This window comes from Trachinotus anak, unplaced genomic scaffold (assembly GCF_046630095.1).
Source record: "Trachinotus anak isolate AG129_WGS33_773 ecotype Australia unplaced genomic scaffold, CSIRO_AGI_Tana_v1 ptg000016l, whole genome shotgun sequence".
NCBI classification, from domain to species: domain Eukaryota; kingdom Metazoa; phylum Chordata; class Actinopteri; order Carangiformes; family Carangidae; genus Trachinotus; species Trachinotus anak.
In genome coordinates, this window is record NW_027273867.1 from 23,518,255 (window position 1) to 23,544,014 (window position 25,760).

General features: G+C 38.8%; 3 protein-coding genes across 4 annotated transcripts; 2 read left to right on the plus strand and 1 right to left on the minus strand.

The window, feature by feature from the left end:
* Nucleotides 1–1,008: 1,008 nt before the first annotated feature.
* Nucleotides 1,009–3,294, plus strand: tmem238a (transmembrane protein 238a). Of its 2 annotated transcripts, none has more exons than XM_071500862.1 (3): nucleotides 1,009–1,286; nucleotides 1,901–2,062; nucleotides 2,840–3,294. In XM_071500862.1, the coding sequence occupies exons 2-3, from the start codon at nucleotides 1,912–1,914 to the stop codon at nucleotides 3,001–3,003; spliced, it is 315 nt and encodes a 104-aa protein (XP_071356963.1). In that variant the 5' UTR covers nucleotides 1,009–1,286; nucleotides 1,901–1,911; the 3' UTR covers nucleotides 3,004–3,294. The 2 variants fall into 2 exon arrangements, with proteins under 2 accessions (XP_071356963.1, XP_071356962.1); XM_071500861.1 differs by having other exon boundaries at nucleotides 1,009–1,180.
* A 6,007-nt stretch (nucleotides 3,295–9,301) lies between these two features.
* On the plus strand, nucleotides 9,302–14,290 carry LOC139634378 (visinin-like). Its single transcript, XM_071500795.1, has 4 exons — nucleotides 9,302–9,428; nucleotides 10,323–10,897; nucleotides 12,720–12,831; nucleotides 13,384–14,290. The coding sequence occupies exons 2-4, from the start codon at nucleotides 10,517–10,519 to the stop codon at nucleotides 13,467–13,469; spliced, it is 579 nt and encodes a 192-aa protein (XP_071356896.1). The 5' UTR covers nucleotides 9,302–9,428; nucleotides 10,323–10,516; the 3' UTR covers nucleotides 13,470–14,290.
* A 2,822-nt stretch (nucleotides 14,291–17,112) lies between these two features.
* Nucleotides 17,113–25,267, minus strand: LOC139634376 (germ cell-specific gene 1-like protein). The gene is made up of 6 exons (XM_071500794.1): nucleotides 24,168–25,267; nucleotides 21,785–21,979; nucleotides 20,501–20,560; nucleotides 20,195–20,353; nucleotides 19,850–19,961; nucleotides 17,113–19,092 (listed from the first exon to the last, which is right to left on the minus strand). The coding sequence occupies exons 1-6, from the start codon at nucleotides 24,361–24,363 to the stop codon at nucleotides 18,459–18,461; spliced, it is 1,356 nt and encodes a 451-aa protein (XP_071356895.1). The 5' UTR covers nucleotides 24,364–25,267; the 3' UTR covers nucleotides 17,113–18,458.
* Between the last annotated feature and the right edge of the window lie 493 nt (nucleotides 25,268–25,760).

A 25,760-nucleotide genomic window follows, 5' to 3' on the forward strand; every position in this document is an offset into this window, starting at 1 on the left:
CCACACATGCGCAGAGCGGAGCTGTCCCCCTCACCTTTGACCAAACATCGTTTCAAGGTGTCAAGTTTTTTTTTTTTCTTAACTTTATTCACAAAGAACAGCGCAGACTGGGGAGCACAGACACGGACACAGAATAAACCTCTGAGCGCATAACAGAGAAACAGAGAAAAGAGATAAAGTAAAAGACTTTATGAACACGAACATGAAGAAGCTTCAGGACAGCGACACAAGTGCTCAGATCACACAGGACACGCTAAGAATAATAACTGAGATATAAGGGGATGTTTTTAACCTGAGCCCCTTTGTTTCTTTCCATTTGCACCCACTGTAATCTCTATCCAATACCATTAAACTGTAATTCATTGGGCTGTTGTAGGATGCTCCACAGGATGTCTGTGATCTGGAAGTGAAGCCATGCATCAGCCCAGAACCGCCAAACAAAAGGCCAGAATGAAACAGCAGCTCCATCCGCCTCAGGACAACCCTCACCCTGACAGAACAGATGTTTGGGATCATTTAAATCAGCCTCTTTAATGTTTTTACAGCGGGTCTGTGGAAAGTAAAAGCTTTTCTGAGTGCAGCTGCATCTCTTCTAAAGGCTACACCAAAGGCTAGGCCCCCAGTCCTCCTCACAATGCTGTATTAATGTAAAACAGATTTCCATCCACGACAATAAAATAAATATATAAATAAATTAAATATATTAATGAATACAGTTCATACTACTGTCAACAATGCAATTATAATATTTCATTGTGCATGTTCAGTTTTTCTTTTTACGATAAGACTTTATAAAAAGCTGTGAAACCATGGAGGAAATGAAGAACAAGATTTTTTTTTTTTTTTTTTCGGTAAAACTTATTTTAAAACAGATCATCAGGCATTTTTTCACAATCAAAGAGTTTAACTCTGTAAATGGAAATTACATCAGTATTTAACAACGACAAGAAGGACAACGACAATGTGACAATATTTCATGTTTATTTATTTATCTACATGGAATTTCAGAGACTTGTAAAGAACAGAAGAAGAAGAATTTCCGACCGGAAGCTTCGCACCTGAGGGCGGGGCGCAGGCAGGTGAGGACGCCGGGAAACGCGGAAGCAGAAAATCTCGGTGGAAACTTCAGGAACCCGTGAAACTGGAGATTTATATGCTGCCGAGGGAAGAACAATAAACCGTGAGTGAAATGAAACTTTTGGTTTGAGTAAGTGACAGGATCATCTGAGGAAGAGGGTTTTACCTGCTTCACCGGCGCGGGCTCTGCGGCTTCCGCATCAACAGAAGTGAGAAAAAACTGCACCGAGAAATTCAATTATATTATAATTATATTATATTCTTGAGCTGAACAGATGCACACACCGTTGATTGGAGAAGAAAGAAAAACTCAGTTCATCACAAAACTAAAAAAAATACAACAGATACTTTTCTTCCACAAATCCTTCCTCCCTTCCTTCCTTCCTTCCTTCCTTCCTCCCTTCCTTCCTTCCTCTCTCCCCTAATGTTATGCTTTACATTGTGAACCTGTTTTTTCAGCTTTATAATACAGTCTCAGCATCACTTTATGATGATATGATAATATGGCAGGTGTCACAAATGTCAGACGTTTAAAAAGCTGTCAGTCATGTGAGTGTTTAATGTGTTTCTCTCTGAGTTTTAACCCACGTCAGGGGAAACATACATATTTAGCTGTAATGGAGACTAAAACGTGTGCTAGCAACCGTTAACATCAGGATAAAGCAGGTTACACAGTCATATAAGTTAACTAATGTAATTCTGATGGCACTAAATGAGCATCATTCAATGTTTCAATAAGCGTATTGATATTGCAGCGAATCTAAGTGTAAATCTGACCTTTACTGTTCCTGAGCAGCTGAAGTTTTCGTGTGTCTGTGTTCAGGTCCTCTCACCATGGGCCTGTGTAACGGCCTGTCCCACTGTAAACTGGCTCTGGCCTTTGCCGTGTTGATGGATTTACTGGGGGGAGCCGCTCTGCTGGTGGGAGTCTTCGCCCGTCTGGAAATCAAAGGACAGGACTTTGGAGACTTACTGGTCTATACTGGTATGTTTGTCTCCGTCTCAGGTTGGAATCAAAACTAGAAGTGGGTTTTAATCCCATTAACAACGATGTTGCATATTTACTTTATCAAACTGCATCTGTGTTAAATAAAGCATAAATTAAAAGAGTAGTAGATACAATAGTTTGTTAATAAATCAAGTCAATCAACAGAAACAGTTTTCAGACTTGGTTTCTCCATTCAGCCATTTTTAAACAAAAATATGACTGTTATCTCACAGCTTCTCGGCTGTGAGGACTTTCTATTTTTCTTTGTCTTCTGTGATAATTAACTGAATATCTTTGAGTTTTCGACTGCTGGTCAGACAAAAGGAGCAATGTGAGGACGTCTTTGGCTTAAGGAAATTGTGAAGGGCATGTTTCATAATTATATCACAGAATAAACTGCAGATCAGTAGGAAAGAAATGCAGATAAAAGAGAATACAGTGATAGAACAAAGCATTTACATGTAAATAAAATAATGATAATAACACATTGCCTATGTTTTTATAGGTATAGTATTTTTTTCTGAATATTAGTTTTCTAATTCTAATGAAACTTCTTCATGAGACAAGGACTGAGTTGTAAATTTCACTGACTTTGCTCCTGCAGCTGTAAAACTTAACACCTTCATTTCAACAAGACACTTTTTATTATTTCAGTTAATTAATTAATACAATAAAAAATCTTCAGGCTGATCAGTATTTAAAATAATCATTATTTGCAGGCCTAATGATAATTGGTTGACAGTGCTGGTGGTGACTGATGCGACCTCTGTTCAGGGGCCCTGTTCGTGCTGATGTCTCTGGCCGGGTGGGTGTTGTGGTACAGCGGCAACATCGAGGGGCTGACGGCCAAGAAGGAGCTGGGACACATCGGCAGCGCCGTCGACCGACTCGCTCGCAACCTCAGCCGCAAGATCCGCACCTACAGGAGCCACCACTGAGCCCCGGGGAGGAAGTCATGGATACATTTCACTTTAAACGTCTGGTCATAGGCACCTGTGTTTGTCAGTATTAACATGAGAAACAGACACTGGCTCAAACTATGTGCTACTAAAGACTCTGTTGTTACAAACATTTCAGCTGCAGGTGTTTTGTTCTGTTACAAAATCACAATGTTAGTGTTTTATTATGAGTAATATGAGTAATTTTTATTGTTTTTGTATTTGAATGTGACTCATTAAATGCAACAGTGGTCTCTTTATGGATTTCAATAAAAGCCTTTTTGTACATCATGGACATGTCTGCTTTATTAATAATAAAATATCATATTTCTGTTCACAACCAAGTTTAAACTTTTATACATTTTGATTAAAGATGGAAAAAAAATAATGAGAATTGTGATATTGATTTAGCAGCAAGTCATCACAGTTACATTAAAGAATGAAGCAAACAAACTTTTTGGCAAGTGCAGAAGTCAGTAACTTAAATTTTTGTACATGTTGTTTATTTATTCTAAAGGTAACAGTGTATTAAGAGAGGTTCTTTTTTTTAGTTGTTGTATTTACTTTATTTCACTTCAGAAATCAAGACAATATGTAATTTTTCCAGAGGTTCCCAAACTTTTGCGTGCAGCTGTATATCTATAACCAGTACTGACATCTACTGGTGACAAATGGAAATTACAGCAACATCAGTGGGACATCCTCTTATCTGTGGACAGGGCATCAAAGGTTTTAGCAGAGACACAACATTAATGATCATATATATAAACTTACCATTTATTTTACTTGAAAATGAGGCTAAAATATGATGCAACACAAATTACTGCAATAAGACTGATGTTCCATCAGAGGACAACTGGGGGTTTGCTCTAAAACAGTGAACTAAGTGCAAAGTGAATTTTGCCAGAAATCTCCAATCTTCTTTACTGCTCTTTTAAAATGGATTAGAAAAAAGTAGGGTTTTTTTGTTTGTTTTTTTCGACAAAGGCTGATTAATGAACTCCTCCTGAACTCACCAGGAATAAATAGAAAAAGAAAAAAAAAAGCTCAATGAATCTGGTCAGCGAGTCTGAAATCTAATTTCAGACATTTTTTGATGCCTGACAAATAAATGGAAGCTGATATTAGATTAAACTATTTTACAAATTCTCCCTGGTCTGCCTCTGTCTATAAAGATTACTGTTGGGTTTGGTTCAGATTTTGAATCTCTGTTTGAGATCCAGTTTAATGTGTTTTCCTTCAGCTGACACTATGGAGTCATAGGAGTGCCATAAAAAAAAAGAATAAATCTGTGAAAGAATAAGAAAATAAATGTGGAAATGTAAAGACATGTAACCAAATATAAAAGATAAAAAATACAAGTATTTTCATTTATTTTCACATTTTTGTTCATGTTCTTTTGTAAATATTTTAAGGTGTGTCTTTATTTATCTTTTGCATTTATAGTATATGTGTATGTGTGTGTGTGTGTGAGTTTGTGTATATATGTATATATATATATATATATATATATATATATATATATAATTTTTGACATTTTTTAGATAATGTCATTTTATTTTTATTCTTTATCTTCCCTTAAATTGCCCAAATGGATTAAATCTGGACAACAGCTTCAGAAAAACTATTATTTGACCCAGATGCCGCCTGAACTCACCTGTGGTTTCCAGGTTATTCAAGGCTGCAGTTACGAAGACTCTGGTGTTGCCTGTGTTACTCAACAGCTCTGTGACCATGTATATGTAAACCCCCCCCACCATTACAACCTCTTCCTGTGAGCAGGGTATTCCCCCGCAGACAGTGTTAGTAGTAGTAATAGGATTAGGGGGCAGTTAGCATGGTTTCCCTGGGCCTTGTTTTCAATAGTGGAAGGTGAAGTCAGGCCGTTGACGTCAGAAATGACTAGTCTCATATTCAAGCTGTCCTCAGCGACCTCTTGTTCTTGTTAATTTAATAGGAAAATGACCAAAGTTGTAAATGTTGAAAGTGTCACTTTGTCTATGTTTTAATTGCTTCATCTGTTTCCACATCATGGATGTCCAGACCATACATTTTTCAAAATAAAGGTGTCCAAAGATAATAATATTAGTTTTATCAGTTCATGTTCATATGATAAAGTTCTCCCTCCTCGTCAGATGTTCACTTTCTTTTATCGTCAAGCTGATCCACAGAGTATCACTGGAGGTCATGATGCCCATTACGGTGTCTAGATTAAATGTAGCTGAGAATAGATTCCTAAAGGTTGGGCCAAACAGCTTTGACAATACTTATCAGTGGCATTTTTTTAACCACCGATTTTCCATTACCTGTATCAAGTCTCTGTCTGCTTGGCATTGCTGCCAAATCCTCCTTACATTGCTGAACATCACTACCATACCTGTCTCTCTCTCTCTCTCTCTCTCTCTCTCTCTCTCTCTGTCCCCATCCCCTTCTACTCGTCCATTTTAATCCCTCTCTCCTTAAAATCAAAGGATTCCCCTTCCTGGAAACCAGTCTAAACCAGGTTGTGGGTTAAAGGTGGGGTTGTGAGAGGGAAAGGCTCGTCTCAAGACCCAAGCAAAAATAAAAAAAGCCTCTAATTAAATAAATTTATTTATTAGTCTTTGTAGCCTGAAGGAAAATCCCTGTTCTAAAAGAGGAAAGTCCTGGATGATGAGTCCCAAACGGAGTGCCTCTCAATTTTTTGGTGCTGTTTCAGCTCAAAAAACAGGACAGAAATTAAAATAGTAAAAAAAGATGAAAAGCCTGTATGCTTTTCGGCAGATAAAATGTATTTATGAACTTAAACTTCAGTTGGAGAATCTGAGAGTCGCTGAGACGAAATTGCACTGAACAGTAAAAATCTAAATCCAGAACTAAAGGAAAACAGATTTTGTGCTGGTAAAATGGAAGCATGAGAACATCAGTGTGCACTTAGTTGTGGCCTAAAGGTTTAAACTGAATATGAATCTCTGTGGAGAAAAAAATGACAGAAACACAGAACAAATAAAACAGGAAGAGGAAGGGCAGTTTTCCCCAGCAGTTTTTAAAATTTCTTCCTTACTTTAAGTGATAAATGGAAAACTTCTTGAGGTCAGAGCTGTCTGAATAAAAGCTTGTTAACAGTGACCATGTAATCACAAAGTCTGGTTGAGTCTGGGTGAGACCAGTGATTCTGTCTGCTGCACTTTGAGCTGGTGGGGAAACATGGTTTTGATCTGGACTACATCTTGTCCCGTTTCAGTGGATTTCCCCAACAAAAAGTTCGATTCTGCAAAATCACTGAATGCAATACCTCATGGTCGTGCAATGACAATACACAGCAGCTGTACCTGTTAAAAATTTGCTAACATTAGCCTCTGTTATCTAGTGGTCATAGCAGAATCAAGGCTGTAGCAGGAAACCACAGAGTAGTGAGCTGAGCAGGTGTATTTATGAATACAACTTTCTATTTGTATGAGGAAGGTTGTGTTTCGTCATCTTTCAAAATTTACATTTGTCTCACTTGAAGAAACTTTTTGGCGTAACAGATGACATTGGGTCTACATGTCCTCGCCTGCTCGTCTGGCAGAGCTCCCCAAAGCCTCGGCCTCCAGATGGCAAAATCCAAATCACCTGTGGAGCCGCGGTCGACGGCGCCAAGAGGGAGGCGGCGTCTGAAGGCAGGCCTCAGCAGGTCAGCAGAGGAATTAATGCAGAAGAGAGATCAGCATTTTGCCAGGAGAGCTTACTGTAGATGCTGCTCTATACCTGTCCTGCCACAGAGAATCCATGCAGCTCCGTCTGAGGTGAAAACAGTGGGCGGGAGAGGAGGTCTGCTTAGGTCGTGTAGTTTTATCAACAGACCGACTGCACATGCTCGCAGGTCGATGTTGTGGCTGCTGTTGCTGGGCTGTTTGGTGACACAGGGCTCCATGTCAGTCTGCAGCAGCCATACGGTTCAGCTTTGCTCATTAAACAAAACTACATAAACAAAAGTCTCTGAGACCCCGGGCGAGACCCACCACATCACACCCCCTCTCTAAATACACACAAAACATCACAACATGATGGAAAACTTTACAACTGTGTTACATCATGATTATGTAACAACCCGTAGTCAGCTATTTTGGAAAATGAATATGATAAACTAATCAAAAGAAATAATTTTACCTGTCAACCACAAACATAATATTATGATTATAATTCACAGATTAAATAATTTCCCATCGGCACCAGAATATGACACTCTGGGGCTGAATATCTCATGTAGACTATTTGCTGTTATCATGGAGATAAAATATAAAAGAAAAAAACAGCATTTAACACTTAGGTCAATACTTCATCACAATGACAAATCTAAATAGAAATTAAATAGAAAGTCTTTGTTCATTAATGTTTTCCAGTGTTTTCTGATTTGAGTTGATAAACATTGGTCAGCATCTTCCCAAACTTTCCAAAATGATTGATATTAGTTTCTTTTTTTAATGTATTTTGGGTATTTATTCATGAGCTAACAGTACAGAGCGGATAGGAAGTAAGGGAAGAGAGAAAGATGAGGGACAATATTGTTTCCTCCCTGAAACCCTGAGGCCAGCGGAGCTCCTGTCCGATCATTTTCTGATCTGACACCTCTGTGGTTAAGCTCTGGCTCAGTTTAGACACAAAAACTACGTGGTTACAGTAGGACAGGACTATGCAAAACTCTTGAAAACCAACACAACAAAATGCAAACAGAGGTCAGCTGAGTTCAAGTCATACAAAATACACACATATACGATGATAAACGATGATGCAGGGATCTCTTGTGTATTGTATGGAGCCACTGGTAGGCTTGCAGATGCTAGCAGATGCTAACTATGTTCCTACTACATTTCTTGGTAGCAGTGAATTAGCTTTATGACTATTATACATTATAGTGAGCTGGCAGGGAGCAGGGTAACCAAGGCCACAAAGGTCATGACCTTAGAGCTCAGAGGAGTTCAGACTCATTTCATTCCCGCTGCCTTCCCACCATGTTTACAGGAGGGTTTCCTTCTGATGCAGACGCACAGTGTTGGGAGTGGATGTGTTTTTTTGTGCAGACTGGTTTACAGAACAGCAGATGGTGGATTTGCAGTCAAAACTCAGCTAAGAGCATTTAAATCCCCTGCTGAACGGCACAGAGCCACCACTCTCTGGATTTAAACTGCTAAGTCTTCACCTGCGGGAAGGTCCAAGGTAGTTTTGGAAACGTCTGCTTTTACTTTGTTACTCCACTTGATCAGGTTTATTTTTACAGCTGATAAAACTGGTGCTGTGCTTGTAATCAGCCAACATGTCTGTGCCAGGTTCAGTCAGCTGACTTGTTTTCAGCGGCAGGGAGTCAGGCTGCAGGAGATCCAATGGTGGACGAAGACGAATTCAGATCCTTTACTTGAGTAAGAACCAATACTGCAATGTAAAATACATGTGGATATCGAGTAACCAAATGTAGTTAAAGTATTAAAGTAAAAGTAGAGGTCTGATCCCTCTGATCTATTATTATACATGACATTATTAGATGATTAGTACTGATACATTCAGTGTGTCAGCAGCATGTTACTGTTGTGGCTGCTGAAGGTGGAGCCAGTTTAAACTCCAGTGCTATAAAGGGACACCAGATAAATCTGAGGGGTTGTGACATGGTTAATGGGGGAGGAAAGAGGAGGAAAAGTTCTGATACACAAATCAGTTTTTTGGTTTGGGACTTTTCCTCAAAATGACTCAGACATCTGAAATGTAATATCAGCTACACACAGCTTTTTGTAAGATGTAAGAAGCCAAAAAAGCTGGAAACAACTGGTTTAATCTTCAACAATGTTTTTTATTTTAAAAGCTTGTTATTTTATCCATTGTGTATTATTGTCATATTAAAAGTAACTGGTAACTGGTTTTATACTTGTGTATCTAATGTTTTTCTCTCTTTCTTATGTGAGGCAGGCAGAATATTAGAGACCCCTATGCATATAGGGCTTTTTAATACACCCCAAATCTAAAGTCACATACAATACATTTCCTCAATATAAATATATATATATATATATATATATATATATATATATTTTTTTTTTTTTTTTTTTTTTTCGTCAAAAAAAAATATAGATATATATATATTTGTCGTTTTCTTACATGTGTATATGGGTTACTACCTGTTAAACTGAGATTGTACTGCAGTGCATCTGCTTCTTATATTATTGTTGCATGTGTGTTACTGCAGCTCAGTGTGTGAAAAACACGTGATAAATAAATGTGATTTGATCACTTTACCTCATGAGGGGGGGAAAAAATAGACAGCAGCAGCTCAGGGAGCTCAGGGGTTCACATGGGCGTTGCTGTGGCTCCGCCTCAGGGTGATCCAGTTTAATTGACTTATCCCAGCAGGTGGAGGCTGATTTCCTCTGCTGCTCCTCTGCTGTTTGTCCTGGACTCCTCAGCTGCTCACACAGGTAAGAGACAGAACTGCGCCGAATGTGAAATATCACAATCCTTAAGACTTATGATCTAACTGTTGGAGCTTTTGGTGTTCTTAGACTTTTGGTGCTGTTAGTGCTTTTTATTTATGCTAAGATTAGGTGAGATTCTCCCTGAGGAAAAACACATTAGTTAACTGGATATCAGGTAGAGGACCGACACAAAAAGTTTACTTAGATTTTGTGTAGCTTTTTGCTGGATGACATGCTGCTTGAACTGCAAGCGACGCACAGCAATGTACTCTGTGGAGCTTTATGTTTTTACTGTTAAAATTAAACGCCTATTACTCCCAACTTACAAAATGTTTTTTGTTAGTGTGTGTATTATTCACATAAGTTACACAAAATTACTTCATATTTCAAATTACTTCAGTTAATTTCTGATTGCTCCTATCTATTGTGTAATATATCTTAATTTTTTATGTCGTGTAAGTGTAGTGATGTAACTGTTGGTCAATGGGGATAACAAACCATGATTCACTCCACATTGATAATGAGGAAAAACACATCATAAAATGGAAGCTGAACAGGCCTGGAGGATCAGTATTTTTAAGTGTCGGCCAATAACTTTTCTCATCTTCATATTGCTTCATATAAGTCCTCAGAGCTGGATTGTCAGAGTGCAACAGTTTTCTTCACAATTTTGGTGTTTTGCATCTGTCAAAATGTGTCTTGGACTATTTACAACCTGGCTTGCTGCTTATTATATTTTATTATAGCAGATGGGTAGAGAATTGCCAAAACTGTCTGAAGGACCTCAATTTAACTGCAGTGTTGACCCGTGTTGAACTTTGTATGTGACACCTCTTACTGGTATTACTGTTGGCTGATTGGATTAATGAGCTTAATTGACTTTTGCTCTGTTCACAGCATTTACTTCTTTGGTCAGAATTTCAGGCCAGCACCAGGATCAAGAGAGATACTGCAGCCATATCACAGGAATAGTCTTCTGGCAAAGTAGAGGAGGCAATTCCCTAGGTTGAAGTTGTGCATTAATTGCCCTAGAAAAGCAGTAGGGCCATAGATTCACACTGTGATATAGCTCAAAAACATCATCAACAGCAATGGGTAACAGCAAGAGCGGTGCTGTGTCCAAGGAGATCCTTGAGGACCTGAAGCTCAACACTAAGTTCTCAGAGACTGAGATTGTGCAGTGGTACGAAAACTTCAAGAGACAGTGTCCAACAGGGCGCATCTCGAAAGAAGAGTTTCAGGCAATATACAGTAAGTTCTTCCCAGAGAGTGAAGCCAATACGTATGCCCAACATGTCTTCCGCTCCTTCGACACAAACGATGATGGCACACTGGACTTCAAAGAGTATATCATCGCCCTCCACATGACGTCAACAGGAAAGACCACCAGGAAACTAGAGTGGGCCTTCTCACTGTTTGATGTGGACAAGAATGGATACATCACCAAGTCAGAGGTCAAGGAAATCTGCACGGTGAGTTTGAAAAAAGGGCAGTGATGCAGAACTCTATAGAAACGTCACATTCATATTTTTCCTTAATTTTTCTCTGCAAAGAGCGCAAGGCATGTACGTGCAACACTGAGCACTAGCTTTTCAGGTGTTCCACTGGAACCACAAATCACATTTTCAAAGTACAGTGCTGCTTACTGGAAAATGTATTGTCAAGTGTCTCTCCATTAGCAACATCAGCAGCAAAATGACACACAGACAACAGTATCATCATAGAAGTTTGTATTCAACCAAATTTTCTATTCTTCCTTTTTTTATCTTTGAGGATTTTGAAGATTAATATGATGGTAAGAAACTACTAAAAACTCAAATTAGAAAATACTACCGATGCAAGTGTAATTGCCTACCTGAACTGTTTTGATCAGAGATTCTGCATTTTTAGAAGCAACATGAATGCAGACAAGAGTATCATCTGCATACACGTTCATATCAGACTGGCTGACACTGGCAGTTTTTGCTCATCAGTGGATAAACTGGCCTTAGGTTCCTCTGTATACTTTTGGTAAGCAATGTATTAAAAAACTTTGGTGGAACAGACTGTTAAATTGATTAATAGATGAAGTCATTGGCGAAAAGTAAAAGTTATGATTTAGTACAAGATATAAGTAGAAGAAAGATCAATAATTGAGATTTGTTGTACAGCAAACTCTGAAGGACACTATATCAATCAGCACCCACTCACAATTTCTCAGTCACCAGATTTAGCTTCAGCACTGAAATCTTATTTAATGTTAACACGTTTCACTTGATAATAATACACCACTAATACCACTTATTTGGCTACTTCCTTACATGGCCTTCTCTAAATTATTGCATAGTTTTCAGAGAGAATATTGGCAGAATAAAAATACCTACTTTCATTATTGTGCACTGAAGAAAAAAAAATAGCAAGAAAAGACTAAATGTGGCTATTAGTAAGAGACTTTGAAAATAGTCCCACCTCAGTCTCACTTGAATCAGACAATTTGTCTCCGATTTGAAAGCCCGGTCATTGCTTTTTTTCAGTAACCTTTTCTGTAAGCCTTTTACTTCCTCGTGAAATGTGAGTTAGTAGTTTTGGTTTTCATAGCACTGCCAATACTCCATATATGATGATATTATTCAGTGTATATGTTGAAATGTTAAATGATTTGGATACTGATCCAGCTTATTGGTGTTCCAGTAAGTTATGTAGCAGTCACTCTTAAAAACATTAAAATGAGCGACAGGAACCCAAAAGAATAGAAACCATCAAAGCGCTGTTAAACATTTCTGTGCCAGTATAAAACTCAGTGACAACAATACCCTATTTTATGGGTGTTTTGAAATCATAACTTCCACCGCAGGCCTATTTATAGCCACTACATTTCAATTTAACAGATTAGAGTTCATATAATCACAGAATGAAGCCAGAGAGGCCCAAGAGCTTGTCAATCTGTTAATCTGTGGCACCACAGCAGTTGCTTGTTGTTTTTGTCAGTAGACTCATGATCAACTCAAAGAAGTGACAAAATGGTTAAGATGAAAGGAGGATTTGGGAGTAACGGTTCCACTCCATTTGCAGCTACTAATGCACAGTCTATGGTGTTGGAATTCATTTTAATTTCAGCTATGATACCTGAGACAAAAGGAAATAATGATGAGAACATCAGAGGGGATGCTTTAAGTAAAATGTGACAAAAAGCAAATGGAACAAATAAAAGATTGCAATGCATTTACGTCCTACCTAAAATATAAAAAATAAATCATTTTCTCTTTATGACCAATGTCTTCTATGTTTTTTTTTGTTTTTTTTTTATCACAATAGGCAATTTTCAAGCTGATTCCTGAGGATGAACTGGCCAATCTGCCTGAAGATGAAAACACAGCTGATAAGAGGGCAGATAAACTCTGGAAGTTCTTTGAAAAGGGTGAAAATGGTGAGATCAAACAGTGGTAATGGAGACATGAATTGATGAATATGAGACCAAGAATCTTGATGTCTTTCTCTCTCAGTTTGTTCTGGCCACTGGTTTGAATAAACCAGTATAAGGAAAGTAAATGATAACATCAACAATATCCTGCTAAAATGGGATACAGCTTCTTGATTTTCAAACAAAAAAACACAAGACTGTGTCTATTGGCCAAATGGAGCTTTCTTTAAAACAGAAACTCAATTATTCAATTGTGAAGCACTTTTTTGCACCTTAAGTCTTTAGTGCATTTGCACGTAACATCTGTCAAAATAAAATACCCAGTAATGGAATATCTGCCTCATTTGACTGCATTGCTCAGTCCTAGAGTTGGTTTAGCAAAATGAACCCAACTGATTGCAAAAACCTCAAAATGTCTAAACACCTCATTATTAAATGTGTTTTTAATATGGAATCGTTTAAGATCAGCATCACAAATATTCTATTAAGACATATTTCTATGTTCTGCTTATTTCAGTCATACAAACTAAACATAATTTCCGTCTTTTCTCCATCCAGACCGAGTGGCAGAAGGGGAGTTCATCGAGGGAGTGATGGACAATGAGGATGCCCTTCGTTTGATTCAGTATCAGCCTTTAAAGTAACTGTTCTATCAAGCAGATTCACTGTACCCCTCTCTCTCTCCATTTCTTGGTGTTCAGCTTTACCCCTCATTCTTCTCATGCAATGACACTTGACAGCACCTTCGCAGAATGTGAACACAGAACAGGTGTGATGATATCTCCCTATCCTACCCTATCTAGCCCAAAATTCCTGCAGGGTTTTATTAACATTTGTCACCAATGCTTAAAATAAATGTTTCACAGGAAATTCCAGTTCATCTGTATCTGTCTACCATAAGATATCTTATGTATCTGTCTACCAATAAGATAAAAAGATTCCCTAATTAATTTGCAACCTTACTGACACTTTCCCACATATAAAAACACAATTTTCTGCTAAGATTAGCTTCCTCACTCCAATTGCAATAGACAAAGCATATACAGAATTTCTGAAAGTGTCAGTTTTTAGTTCACATCTCAGACAAAAAGTGAATTGTAAAGGTGTGTTATAGCAACTCAAAGACACATTTTAATATGATAACATGTTATGTGCATTAGTTAAAGAATCATTACCATGAAAGATCTTTTTTCTCAACTGGGCAGCCAATCCTCTCTGTAGTTTCTAACCTTACCCCGGGATGTTTGATAAGTGCAGGGGGTTTCCATTATTATTGTGTAATTTTGTGACTTTTACAGTGTTCAATTCATTCATGTGACACACTCCTACATCCTCGATGTTCTAGTTAGGTGGTGCATATTGGAGAATAGGTTTGTCAATGTTAAACACCATGTGAAACTAAGTGTTGGCCCTGGATTTCTCTTTACAATAAACTCAATAAATTGAAACCATTAAATTGGAATAAGACTTAAGTTGTTTCTTTCCTCTGTCTCTTTTTTAATGTATTATGTTAATGTCAAGAAAGATCTAAGATTGTTGGGCTGTCTGATACATCACTGTCTTGAAGGAGCTATTTTGTAAGTTTTGCTACCGCTACATAGCCAGCATTAGCATTAACATCTCTTTTCTTACCACCTCTTTACTCACCCTTTCCAATACAAGAGGTTATAACATGTCGTCTGAGCAACAGTAGTTCTTCAGGGCAGCTTGGATGCTACAGTGACTCGGTATTGGAAAGTGACAAGATGGGCTAAATGGGCCGGAGCTAGGTGGTTAGCATGCTAATTTCATTTGAGAAAAAGAAGCAATAAATAAAAACAAGGGGTTTCTTTCCACCACTGGAGACAGCTCTTGGTGAATAAAGGATGCTCCTTTAACTCCTTTAAGAAGTTTAGATCCAGCAAAAATCTCAGCATTTTGGGATCAACACTTTCGTGCTGAAAATGACAATGCTAGTCATATTTGTTTAGCATGTTAGCATGATAGCATTTGCTACTAAACACTAAGCTTACAGAGCATATGAGGCTGATAGCAATGTTATAATTTTTGCAGATATTGGGACATAAAACGAAATATTCAACTAATTAAAATTTTGACCTAATGATGGCACAGATGATTTAATGGCAATTAACCAATAGCTGTTCAGGCATTTGACTCAAAACCACAAATGGCAGCCTGATGATGGTACTAAAAGACTAGTCAGTAGGATTTATCCTCTGGGAACCAGAAAAATTTCTTGCAGTCTATCCCATTGTAGATATTTAAGTCTGGACCAAAGTGTTGAAGCGACCAAAAAATGAATGTACTGAGATACAGTATATGACCCTTTTCCAAGTGCAAATGAGGTGATGTTGTGTATAAGTGCAACTCACTTTCTGACTGGGACAAAACTGCTGTCACAGGTTCATCTCTAATTGTCTGCGGCTGTACTTCCATTACTGCAAATAAAACAGAGAAATTACTTTTGGAAAACTCATATCCACAGGATAATCCACATAGCCCACTGTGAATAGTTTTGATTAGGAACAATTTTGCCTGTTCCCACTGAGGTCTGTGGATTATCCAGAGTATCCAGGAAAGATGTCACCGCCAAGACTTTTAAGTGTACGTCAGCATCATAATGAATTTCTATTTACCTTTATCATATTGTGGTGGCAGAGGAAATCTCATCAATGGTTATCTGCCTCTGCTTCATTTATTTCTCTGATATATTTCACTTTAGGTTTGGGTTTCTAAAGTTAAGAGGCCAACCCTTCATTCCTCCCAAGACCTCCAGGAGCTCACAGCTGTCCCACTGTAGACAAGTGCAGATAATAGCCTGTATAAAAAAGATCAATATTGTTTCATAATGAGAAGACCTACTTCACTTTCTTGCTCCACATCCTGGGAGACATCTGTTATCTTTTCAAAGAACACACATGCTGCTTGATTCATTATGAAGTCAAATTGATTTCAAAACATCTTTTTCTATTTTACACAAGAGGAAATGGAGGGTTCATTCCAAAATAAAATAACCACCTCTTTTAAAAAATGATGACTTATTCTTATTATTTTATGTACTATATTAAATTATGTAGAAGTATAGAAATAAAATGAATCAAAACTATGGAATAAGACTAAAAGATGAAAGATAAAAATTGTAACATCCTCAAAATTGCTCACAACAAAATTTTAAAAAATCTGTGTTTCTGCTGCTAATAAAAACATGGTGATAGATGCACAGTTTTACAGTGAATTAATTAACCCTCTGTCTTTCCTTACATTGGGTTGTTTTTGAGGAAAAACAGGCACAAAGGAAAATAAATTATCTAGGTTTCGAGTGGTGTGAGAGGCTCATCTTACATAAACCGTTGTAATTTACATTTTTAATTACTTTCCACATACTGTTCAGCGACCCGACAACCCTGTTTATCTCTGCTTCACTGCCTATATTATGTCAGTCTCTCTCTCTCTCTCTGTCTCTTTCGCTCTTTCAGCCTTATTCCCCTGACTGGGGAGATTATTGACATAATCTTCTGTCCAGCATTTGAAGGCATCTGTCTCTACATCCAAATCTCTCTGTTGCTGTAATCTTTGATTCTTGCTTTCTCTTTTTTTCAGAGATGTACATGAACTCTAGGTAGCGGAAAAACACACAAATAAGTGGAAGCAAATGTCCTATGCAAGTCAGCTATGTTGGGTTAGAAATAATATTGTAAAGCTCTAATTCCAATAGTTGCAAACATATTAATCTGGTCTGGCAGTGAAGTTTCTGAACATGCAAATATTCACTTTGTACATTAAAAATGAGAGAAACACATTCAGGATTTGGTGGAGAAGATTAGAAGATCTGAATAATAAACAGAAAGGTCTGACAAAAGTCTGACATTGTAAGTTTCATGGAAGGCAAGCTTCTGTGCTTTAAGTCAGATGGAACTGAAGCCTTGAAGTTTGATAACTGTGGGGAATAGATGGCTAAATATTTCTGATGAATTGGTAACAAGTGTTTTCAAATGATAAGTAAGTCCCTCACGTTTATGTATTAATATAATTATTTGTCTCTTTTAATTTCTTCAGAATAAAAAAAAAAATCACCTCAATACAAATTTGTGCTGCTTAATTTCCACCCACAGGTAACACATTTTTTCATTTAAAAGACAAAACCTTGAAGAATATGAACATACTGTAACTCAGTCTAAAATTAATGGTCTATTTGTAAGTAGCTTGATATTATGTGTCACCAGTGATGTAGGAGTGAAATCAGACTTTTTCTACAATAAAGCTAATTTGTATGGATAAAACATGCAGTGTGTGTGGTTTGTTTTTATTAATCACCATACTGAGGGGGATTTCTATCCATTCATGCAAACACTGAAAAAAAAAAAACAAAAGTGTAAATAATATTGTATTCCAGTCATTTCCACAGTTGTACCAAAATTTATCTTGTGAAACTCACTTTAATCACAACACATCATCCATGGATTTGTCATTTCAAGGCTGGATTTACTCAAGGAAAGAAATCTGAGACTTGTTTTTCTGATTGATATTTGATATTGTCGTATAATAAAGGTGACTTTCATTGCATAGCATCACATAAACCATATTGCTTGTTGTTTCATTTCCTAATGTTCTGTTTACATCTGACCTAAAATAACAATAGCAGTAGTCAGCAAATTTCTTATAACCGTGTTAAAAAAAATTCCTCAAATGTACTGTACAAATATCATCAGGATTTCAACAGAATATAAAATTTGAGTAGACACCGCCTTCTATTGGCATGACACAGGCATATTGCCTTCTGGGCCTTTTAACATACTTAAAAAATGTTTTACACTTATAACTACACTGTCATTAAAAAAAGAAGCAAATAGTTTCTTATATTTCATACATTTTTTGAACACACTGTTGATGGTTCCATCTTTTCCAACTTGTTGCAATGTCCTAAAAAAATGAAGTTTAAAACATCATCACTGCAGCTAGGTGAACTCTGTGGCGTTTGAGGGCACCATTGCATATTTTAAACTATATTTTTACGACAACTTGACTGGCAAAGTCGTTTGCACAGCTGAGTCAGTAGTAGTGCTTACCCCGCCGAGACTCAACACCCAACTCTGCAGCTTTTAGCTTCTTTCAGCCAGTTGTTTTGGTTCTTCTGGTGCACATAGACTGTAGAGTCTCACTGCTTTCACAAACCCTCCTTATAAAAGCTAGATCACTGTAACAATCAAACAAGCTCTAACAAACCAAGCCAGATCTGTGCTACCTGGCCTAAGATTTTTCTTGTGGTAGAGACCAAACCAGAGCTAAAAGGAGAATGATTATTGGGCTTAAACTCACCAGGTGGCCAGAAACAAAACTGCAATAGGATAATACTGTTGCTCTGCATGTGTAAGCAGGTGATTCTCTCCTAACTTGTGAACCATAACAACATGATAAACTAACAGTGTATCAGAGCTGTGGGTTTGTCAGTTTGTTTTGGAGTCTTTATGCCTCCTAGTGGTCAGTCTAAAAATGCACTGTAATACAGTTGAAAATGATTTGAAACAGCACATATACAAAGGTAGGTGTGGTATGTGTTCAAGTCTCATAGTCTTGGACTGTAGTGGACCCAGTCCCCATGAGATGTTCGTCACAGTTCTCTGTTGTCCAAAATCTTAGCAGAGTGAGTCCTCTCTCTCCTCCTGCAGAGCGTAATCTATCTCGTCCATTTCTCGTTCACAGTCTTCACATCCTTCAGCACCACATCCCTCCAGCACCACCACACCATGAGGGTCCATTAGCCTTCCCACACCCATTCCCCCAACTCCTCCCACTCCTCCTATTGTGCTCATTGTTCCAACAACCATTCCCCCAACTCCTCCTACTGCTTCCACTCCCATTCCAACCCCATTTCCTCCAACACCCATTCCTCCAACTCCACCCATGGCCGCCATCCCTCCCACTCCAACTTCTCCCATTCCCATCCCTCCAACTCCGATTCCTCCTCCACCAATGAGCAGCGCTCCCCCAGCTCCACATGCCAGAGGTCCGACAGCTGGTCCCACTCCTCTGGGCCACAGTGGATCCATGAGTGCCCCCTGCTGGCCAAGTTGAATCAGCTGGCTGACGGAGTAAACCCCTCCGCCACCAGCTCGAACGACCTCCTCATAGGAGGGGGCATGGGCAGCAGCTCGGGCTTCCTCCAGCCTCACCCGGGCCCGGTGCTTCATCTCAATTAAGGTCTTTGTGTAGGAGTTGAGTGTGGCCACGGCGGCCGCCATGCAACAACTGAACGACAGCCACGCCATGCTGCAGAGTACAGGAAAGAAATAGTTCGACCTTACTGTCAGACCACAGGCTAAGTATTTGTTAAAAGTACTTAACACCATGAAGTGGCAACGCCCATCCGCATGTCTCCAAAATATTTGGCGCTAGAGGCTAAAGCCAACTGCTGGTAGGCTGGTGAGCTAATGGCTAATACAGTATCCAGATAAGGACATGCTAGTTAGTAACTCGCAATTGACAACAGCTCTTTGAGCTTGCTACCTTGCTAATCATCTGTTAGCAAGGCTGTGGCCTTTGCTGTTCACACTGTTTGTTCAAAATATGCATTAGTACCACAGAGAGTTAAAGAGTTAATGGATGTTGAAGCACAACTAATAAGCCATAACAGCTTCCAGGCTCAGCTGGTTCCGCAGGTAAAAGTCCCATTTTCTATTGTTTATGTGACTCACAGTTGAAGCTCTTCTATGAATCAGCATGAAAATCTCCCACTTAAATCAGGAATTCAAAAGATGAACAACTGCATTAATAAATTAAAAAACAGTTCTTGAGTTAAGAAGCTACGGTGAAACATTTTTTTTAACAACTTCACAAACAAAGGGTTTTGAATTTGCTACTGTTCTAGTTACATGCCTCTGATTGGCCCCTCTCTTCTCCATATCAAAGGAGGCTGAGGCTCATGGGTATTGCAGTATTTAGAACCACTGGGCAAATATTACTGTTGAAATTATGGGTGAGACCAAACCCTAAATCAGTTATTTGGTTTGAACCGAACCAAACTTACGCAAAGGACCATCCGTAGTCCCAGGTCTGTGGCCTCCAGTCTTTGGGCCCGATGCTGACAGTCATCTGAAACACTGTGGTGTACATCATGTGTGCTACCATCCCCATCATACCTGATACAGGAAGAGACAAAGAGATAGAGTGAGTTGAATAATTTAGAAAGAGCAAAGGTGGAGACATGAACAAACGACATTTGAAAATCTAGACATCACATTGGTGGTTCACACAATTCATAGAACTACTGCCATTGTAGCTGTTCAGTGGGTTTTAAGGGTTTCTAAAGGCCAGATCAAATAAGTTAAAGAGAGACATTAAGAACACAGCAGAAAGTGTCCCCTGTCTTCACCTGAGAGGACGGTGCACATGGCGGCGAAGGCGTTGATCTTGAGGGCGTTCATCTCCCTCTTGGCACAGAGGCAAATCGCTTCTACGCACATCAGCAGGAAGCCCATGGCCAGAAGACCGATGTACATGAACTCACTGATGACGGAGAGCCAGAGGACGCCTGGAGGCAGGAGCAGAAAAGAGAAAGAGAGAGAAAAAGAAACATAAAACTGTATCCATTTCATCTTTTCAGCAAAGAACAAAAGGTGGGAGTGATTTATCCTCACGCAACTTTGTGGAACTGTAATTGCTTTGAACTTGCACCAACCTTGTGTCTCTCCCGGCGTCAGCTCAATGAAGCTGCGACACTTTTCTTCCTGATCATCACCTGAAAGAACAAACACAACAGATTTTAATCCTGACAGGGATAAACATGGTTCATCAGCTCATCCGAGTCAAATAGATCAGATCACAGATACTTCATTTTTGTCTTCAAGTCTTTGATTCTTTAATATCTGAATGTCAACCATCCTTTACTGTTTTGCTACAAATGTAATACGTTGTCTTTTGGGGGAGGATGACAGTAATAATCTGCTGCAAATGCTGTGTACTTACAGTCTGTACTTGTTATAAATCCTGACAACGTAATAGAAAGAGTTGCTTTAAGCCCAGTAGTTCACTTTCCTATAGGAGCAAGAATTTGAGGTTGAAATCTAGAAATCTGCTTTGAGATGAGTCTTTACAGGACAGGGATTACTTCCAGTTGGCAGAATACCTCAGTGCATCTGCATTTGCTCTTGAGGATGATGGTTTACCAGTTTCTGGCAGTATTTTTCCTTTTTTAACTGAACTTTTGAAAATCATGAAGAAGTATTTGATGAAGTACCAATCCAAGAGAAAGATATACAAGCAAGTGTATTTGTCTTATTTGTTTATATCTGTGCTGTCTGGTATAAATAAAATGCAATAGCAAAAAGAATATCTGGAACAAAAACCTTTAGTTTACAGTAGTATAACTTTGTTTTTACTCTGAACCATCTGACTTTTTCCTGGCCTGTGTCTACAATAATCCAGGCTTGAACAAATGATTCTCCTTAGTTAGAGATTAAGGAGGAGGCTTAACTGTAAATAATCCATGTTGACTAAAACACATACATGTTGACTTAAACACAGTAATTCATCGACACTGGTTCGCCATTCAGTTGTTCCATGTTTACCTATATTCACATCATCACTGAGGCCGAGGTTTTGGACAGATCATTTTTGTCCCTTTGGTCTGGATGAGGTCCTGTCCTTCAGTTCTAATAATAATATGATATTTTAGACAATAATGTTCCAACGTTTTGGCAACAGTTTGGGGAAGACCCTCCTCTGTTTCAATATTACATTTCCCCTGTAATGACCCAACACCAGTGTCCAAACTTATTCACAATAACTTCAAAAGTGATTTTATGATACTTTGAAGACTTATTTCTCACACATTCATTAATCATTTAATGTTTTTACAAATTATTAGAGAAAGTAACTAAAAACTTTGAGTTTTCCAAACACAAATCTTCTAGTTGAAACTCAATTGTGTCACCACTGGGCTCCTGTTGTCATTAAAACCAACCTTCATTGTGTTTCTCACAGGAGAGCCAGAAACCGGTGTGGAAGTAACGCAGCATGTACTTGTCCTCGCCCGTCTCCCAGATGTAGTGGACAGCGTTGGCCAGCTGCTTCCTCTTTATCCTGGCCAGCTCCTCCTTCTGCTGCGGAGACAGCGTCACATTGGAGGCTGGGTTCTTGGGGTCCGGGGTGGGAGCCTCTGAACGGAGAAAGGTGGGACAACGAGTGATGAAAGAAATAAGACAGAGAAGGGGGTAAATCCAGAGTAAAGAGAGTAGAGATGCAGAAAAGGGACATTTGCTGATAAAACACATGCCTCAGTGAACACTACATCGCAGTGTGGGTTTGTCTTTATGCCAAGAAACACTGACGTAAATCCTGTGTCACAGCGTGTAACACAATCCAGCCCTGAAACACGGTTCTGTGGATAATATGTGGTTTTTCGATGTTGTGAAAATTGAATACTACACAGAAACAAATAGGCTTAGTGCTGAAAGATAACTATGTGGGTTGGAGTCCAGATAACATGCAGCTGCTGATACAAAGTTCGGAGATTTGCAAGAAAGCCGGGATTATGTGAATCTCTGCCTGTCAAGTCAAGTGTAAAATGCTTCAATATCAGGTGCAAGAAAAATATTGTGGATGCCATAAAATCCTGCACTAAATAACTATTTATTAAGTGTATTTTAAAAATATTAATAGTTATTCTTCCATTATCTCTGTATGTTGCCTTAATGAAATATCAACCAAGTCTGACCAGGACAGTGATATGTACTGTATATTATACATGTTTAAAATGCATGTTATTTGTATAAAAGATGATGGCGGCATTTTTTGTTTTAGACTTGACTCTTTTTCTTTTAGTTACACTTTTCATAAATATGATATAAAAAGACTAACATGTCATAAAGAGGTATTGATTAGTTAACGGTTTATGTGCCAATTAAAAGCTGACTGATAATTCATCAGACACGATCCATTGAGTCAGCAAGTAAATTATAGACACTGATGTTTATTAACAGTATTTAACAGCATGTCTAAGGTAACCTTTTTTATCTGCTGCAGTATATGACTCAGAGATATTCTTCTTATTTCTGAATTAATTAGATCTTGATTTGTTGGGGCGGCCCAGTGGTCGAGTGGTTAGGGTGCGTACCATGTTGAGTGCAAGACGCTCTTAGCAGGCAGTCACCGGTTTGACTCCCGACCGGTCCGACTCTTTCCTGCATGTCATTCCCCTCTCTCTACCCCCTTTCCTGTCAGTCTCCACTAAGCTATAATAAAAGCATAAAAAGCCGAAAAAAATTATTAAAAAAAAAAAGATGTTGATTTGTTATTTATTTGTTTCTATAGTAACTATGAATCATGAATCTCTGTCATTATGATAGTACATTTGACAAAAAAGAAGAGACAATGGTCAGAAATGTCTGAATGTACAATGTTAATAAGTTCTTTAAAAATTCCCAGATTTGCATCTGAAACTAATCACGTTTCTCAGCAAATCAAAAGTGTTCCCCTGCTAACAAAAACACACAAATGAGCCAGAGAATTGTTTTCTTTATTTTTTATATTGAGTTTCCCAGTTACTGTAGAGTTGGTTCAAACCCTCCTCCTGCAAGACACTAAGCCCCGAATATCTCCTGATAGTCAGATCAGCACCTTGCATGCAGCCTCCTGCCACTGGTGTGTGAATGTGTGTGAATGTGTGAATGAATAAACCTGCTGTTTTGTGTAATTCAAACTTACATGTTGTCACTATCATTCATCACCTTTGTTCAGAAACATCTGAAACAAACACTGGCAACTTCCCAATTACAGAGTTGACAGTTGGACAGCTGACAGCATGTATAGATAAAAGTCTGTCTATGTGAGATTCTTCGTCTACACATCATATATTTGTAGTAATTCTATTTTTTAATATGCAAACAAATAAAGTAGTTAATGAACAACTGGCCAAACTAGTAAAATTTCAAAGTTGTTATGAACCAGCCTCTTAGATAATCAGATATTTGCTGGTTAAAATTGTGTATGTATCAAGTTAAATACTGGGCTACATTTCTATATTTGATGGAAATTTGACATTAAGTTTTAGGTTACATGTATGTGTTGTTTCAATGACATTTCTAATGCGATAAATTCATAGGCTTATTGTTGCTGTTTAAACTCTGTTTAAACAACAGTTACGCTTTGTGATCAAATTGTTTTAACTAAGAGAACTAGATGTTTTGATTTAGAAAATTACCAAATCAATGTCAATTTGTTTTTTCAGTGGTTGTTGGTTTATTGTTTGTCATTCTATGATCGAAAGATCTTTGAGTCTGTAGACGTACACCAGGGGGAGCCACCTGGAGAATAACACTTATGCTGACCGCACTTCCCGCCCTCACCTGTGGTGTATGGTTGGCTGTTGTTCTGCCCACAGTTCTTCAACTTGACCGGCGACAGGCAGAGCGGCTTCACCACCTTGTGCGTCCCCTCACACCAGTAGGAGGTGCAGAAGGCCGAGACGGACAGGGTGAGGGCCAGAGAGGTGAGGGACAGGGACAGCAGGGAGCGGTTACGTCTGGACATTTTCTCCAGCATGGCTGCCTCTCGACTCAGAGAAACTCAGAGAAACTCAGAGAACCAGTTGACCAATCAGGACGAGGATCAGATGAGCAAGAGGGATTCCGTGAGACAGCAACAACAAGTCTTAACAAGTTGATGTTGGGTGTTGGGTGTGAAAGGTTGTTGTGGTGATTGAGACTGATTCATGGAGGATGGTAGAGAGGAGAAAGGAGGGAGAGAAAGCGAGGAAAGGGGATTAGGGATGTTTGAGAAGTAGAACAAAGGTCAGAGAGGAAGATAAAAAAAAAAAGAAGTTGGGTCTAGAGATAGAGGAAGGGTGGGGTTTAAGGAAGACAAACAGTCGATGAGTGGAGGTCAGAGGACAGTGGAGTGGAGGAAGATAAAGTGCTGGGATTTAATCACATCCAGCGAGTGGAAAAGAAAGAGAGACAGATGTGTAGGCCAGAGGTTGTAGGAGGAACTCCAGCTCTCCTCCAAAGAAAATCAGCATCACGAGGAAAAGTAGTTCATCAGATTTAAATTAGGGACCTTCCTGTCTTCTCGATGTTACGATGCGAGCCAGGCGAGATGTATGACTCCACACATTTCCTCTCACGACGCTGCCGCTCTACCCCATGCTTCTGCTGCCATCACAACTCACACCTCGGGTCCGTTTCTGTTTGTTTCCTCCCAGATGAAGATAATATCTAAATCTTATCCCCCGGATTTTGCGACTAATCAGTCCCGCTCTCAGGGCACAACTCGTTCTTCAACCTGTTCCTCCACCTCTCTGGGAGGGATTGAGTTCGCAAAGGAGTGATTAGTCCAGAATCTCAGGCCTACCTCTGGTCAGGCCTGGTAATCTGTGTTAATCTTGCAGAGTTAGGTGGATGAGATTAATGCCCACTGGTTTTTGTGCTCCCTTTGTCTGGAGGACCACCTAAGAGGAAAGATGGGACACAGAGGCAAACATCTGGATTAAGAGTCATAAGCAAAGATTGGGTCATGTCTACAACTGAAGCCTTTGCACAAGTAATTTATGTTGCATGTCATTCCTGCCAGGTTCCATTGTTTTACACAGTTTTTTATCTGGGCTACTCATTAAAACGCAACTTCTTACTTCTTCTGTTCTCAGGTTGTATGTTGGAGATTCTATTTGTGATTAAGGACTAGACAAACAAACTCGACTTGGTGCTGTAGCTGTATCAGTGTTGCTGTCACTGAATTGTTTCTTTATATAAAGACTGGTTGCTCCTCTTAAGGTTAAAATGTCAACCATGAACTACAATGTTTGAGTCCAGCTGGTTACTGTAGTTGCATTGTTGTCTAATAGGGCACAAAAATGACCCCGATTTTAAGAAGAAGAATTTAGACTTATCTTTACATTTAGATAACAACTGAAGTAAAGTCTGAATAGCTGAGTGCATATGACG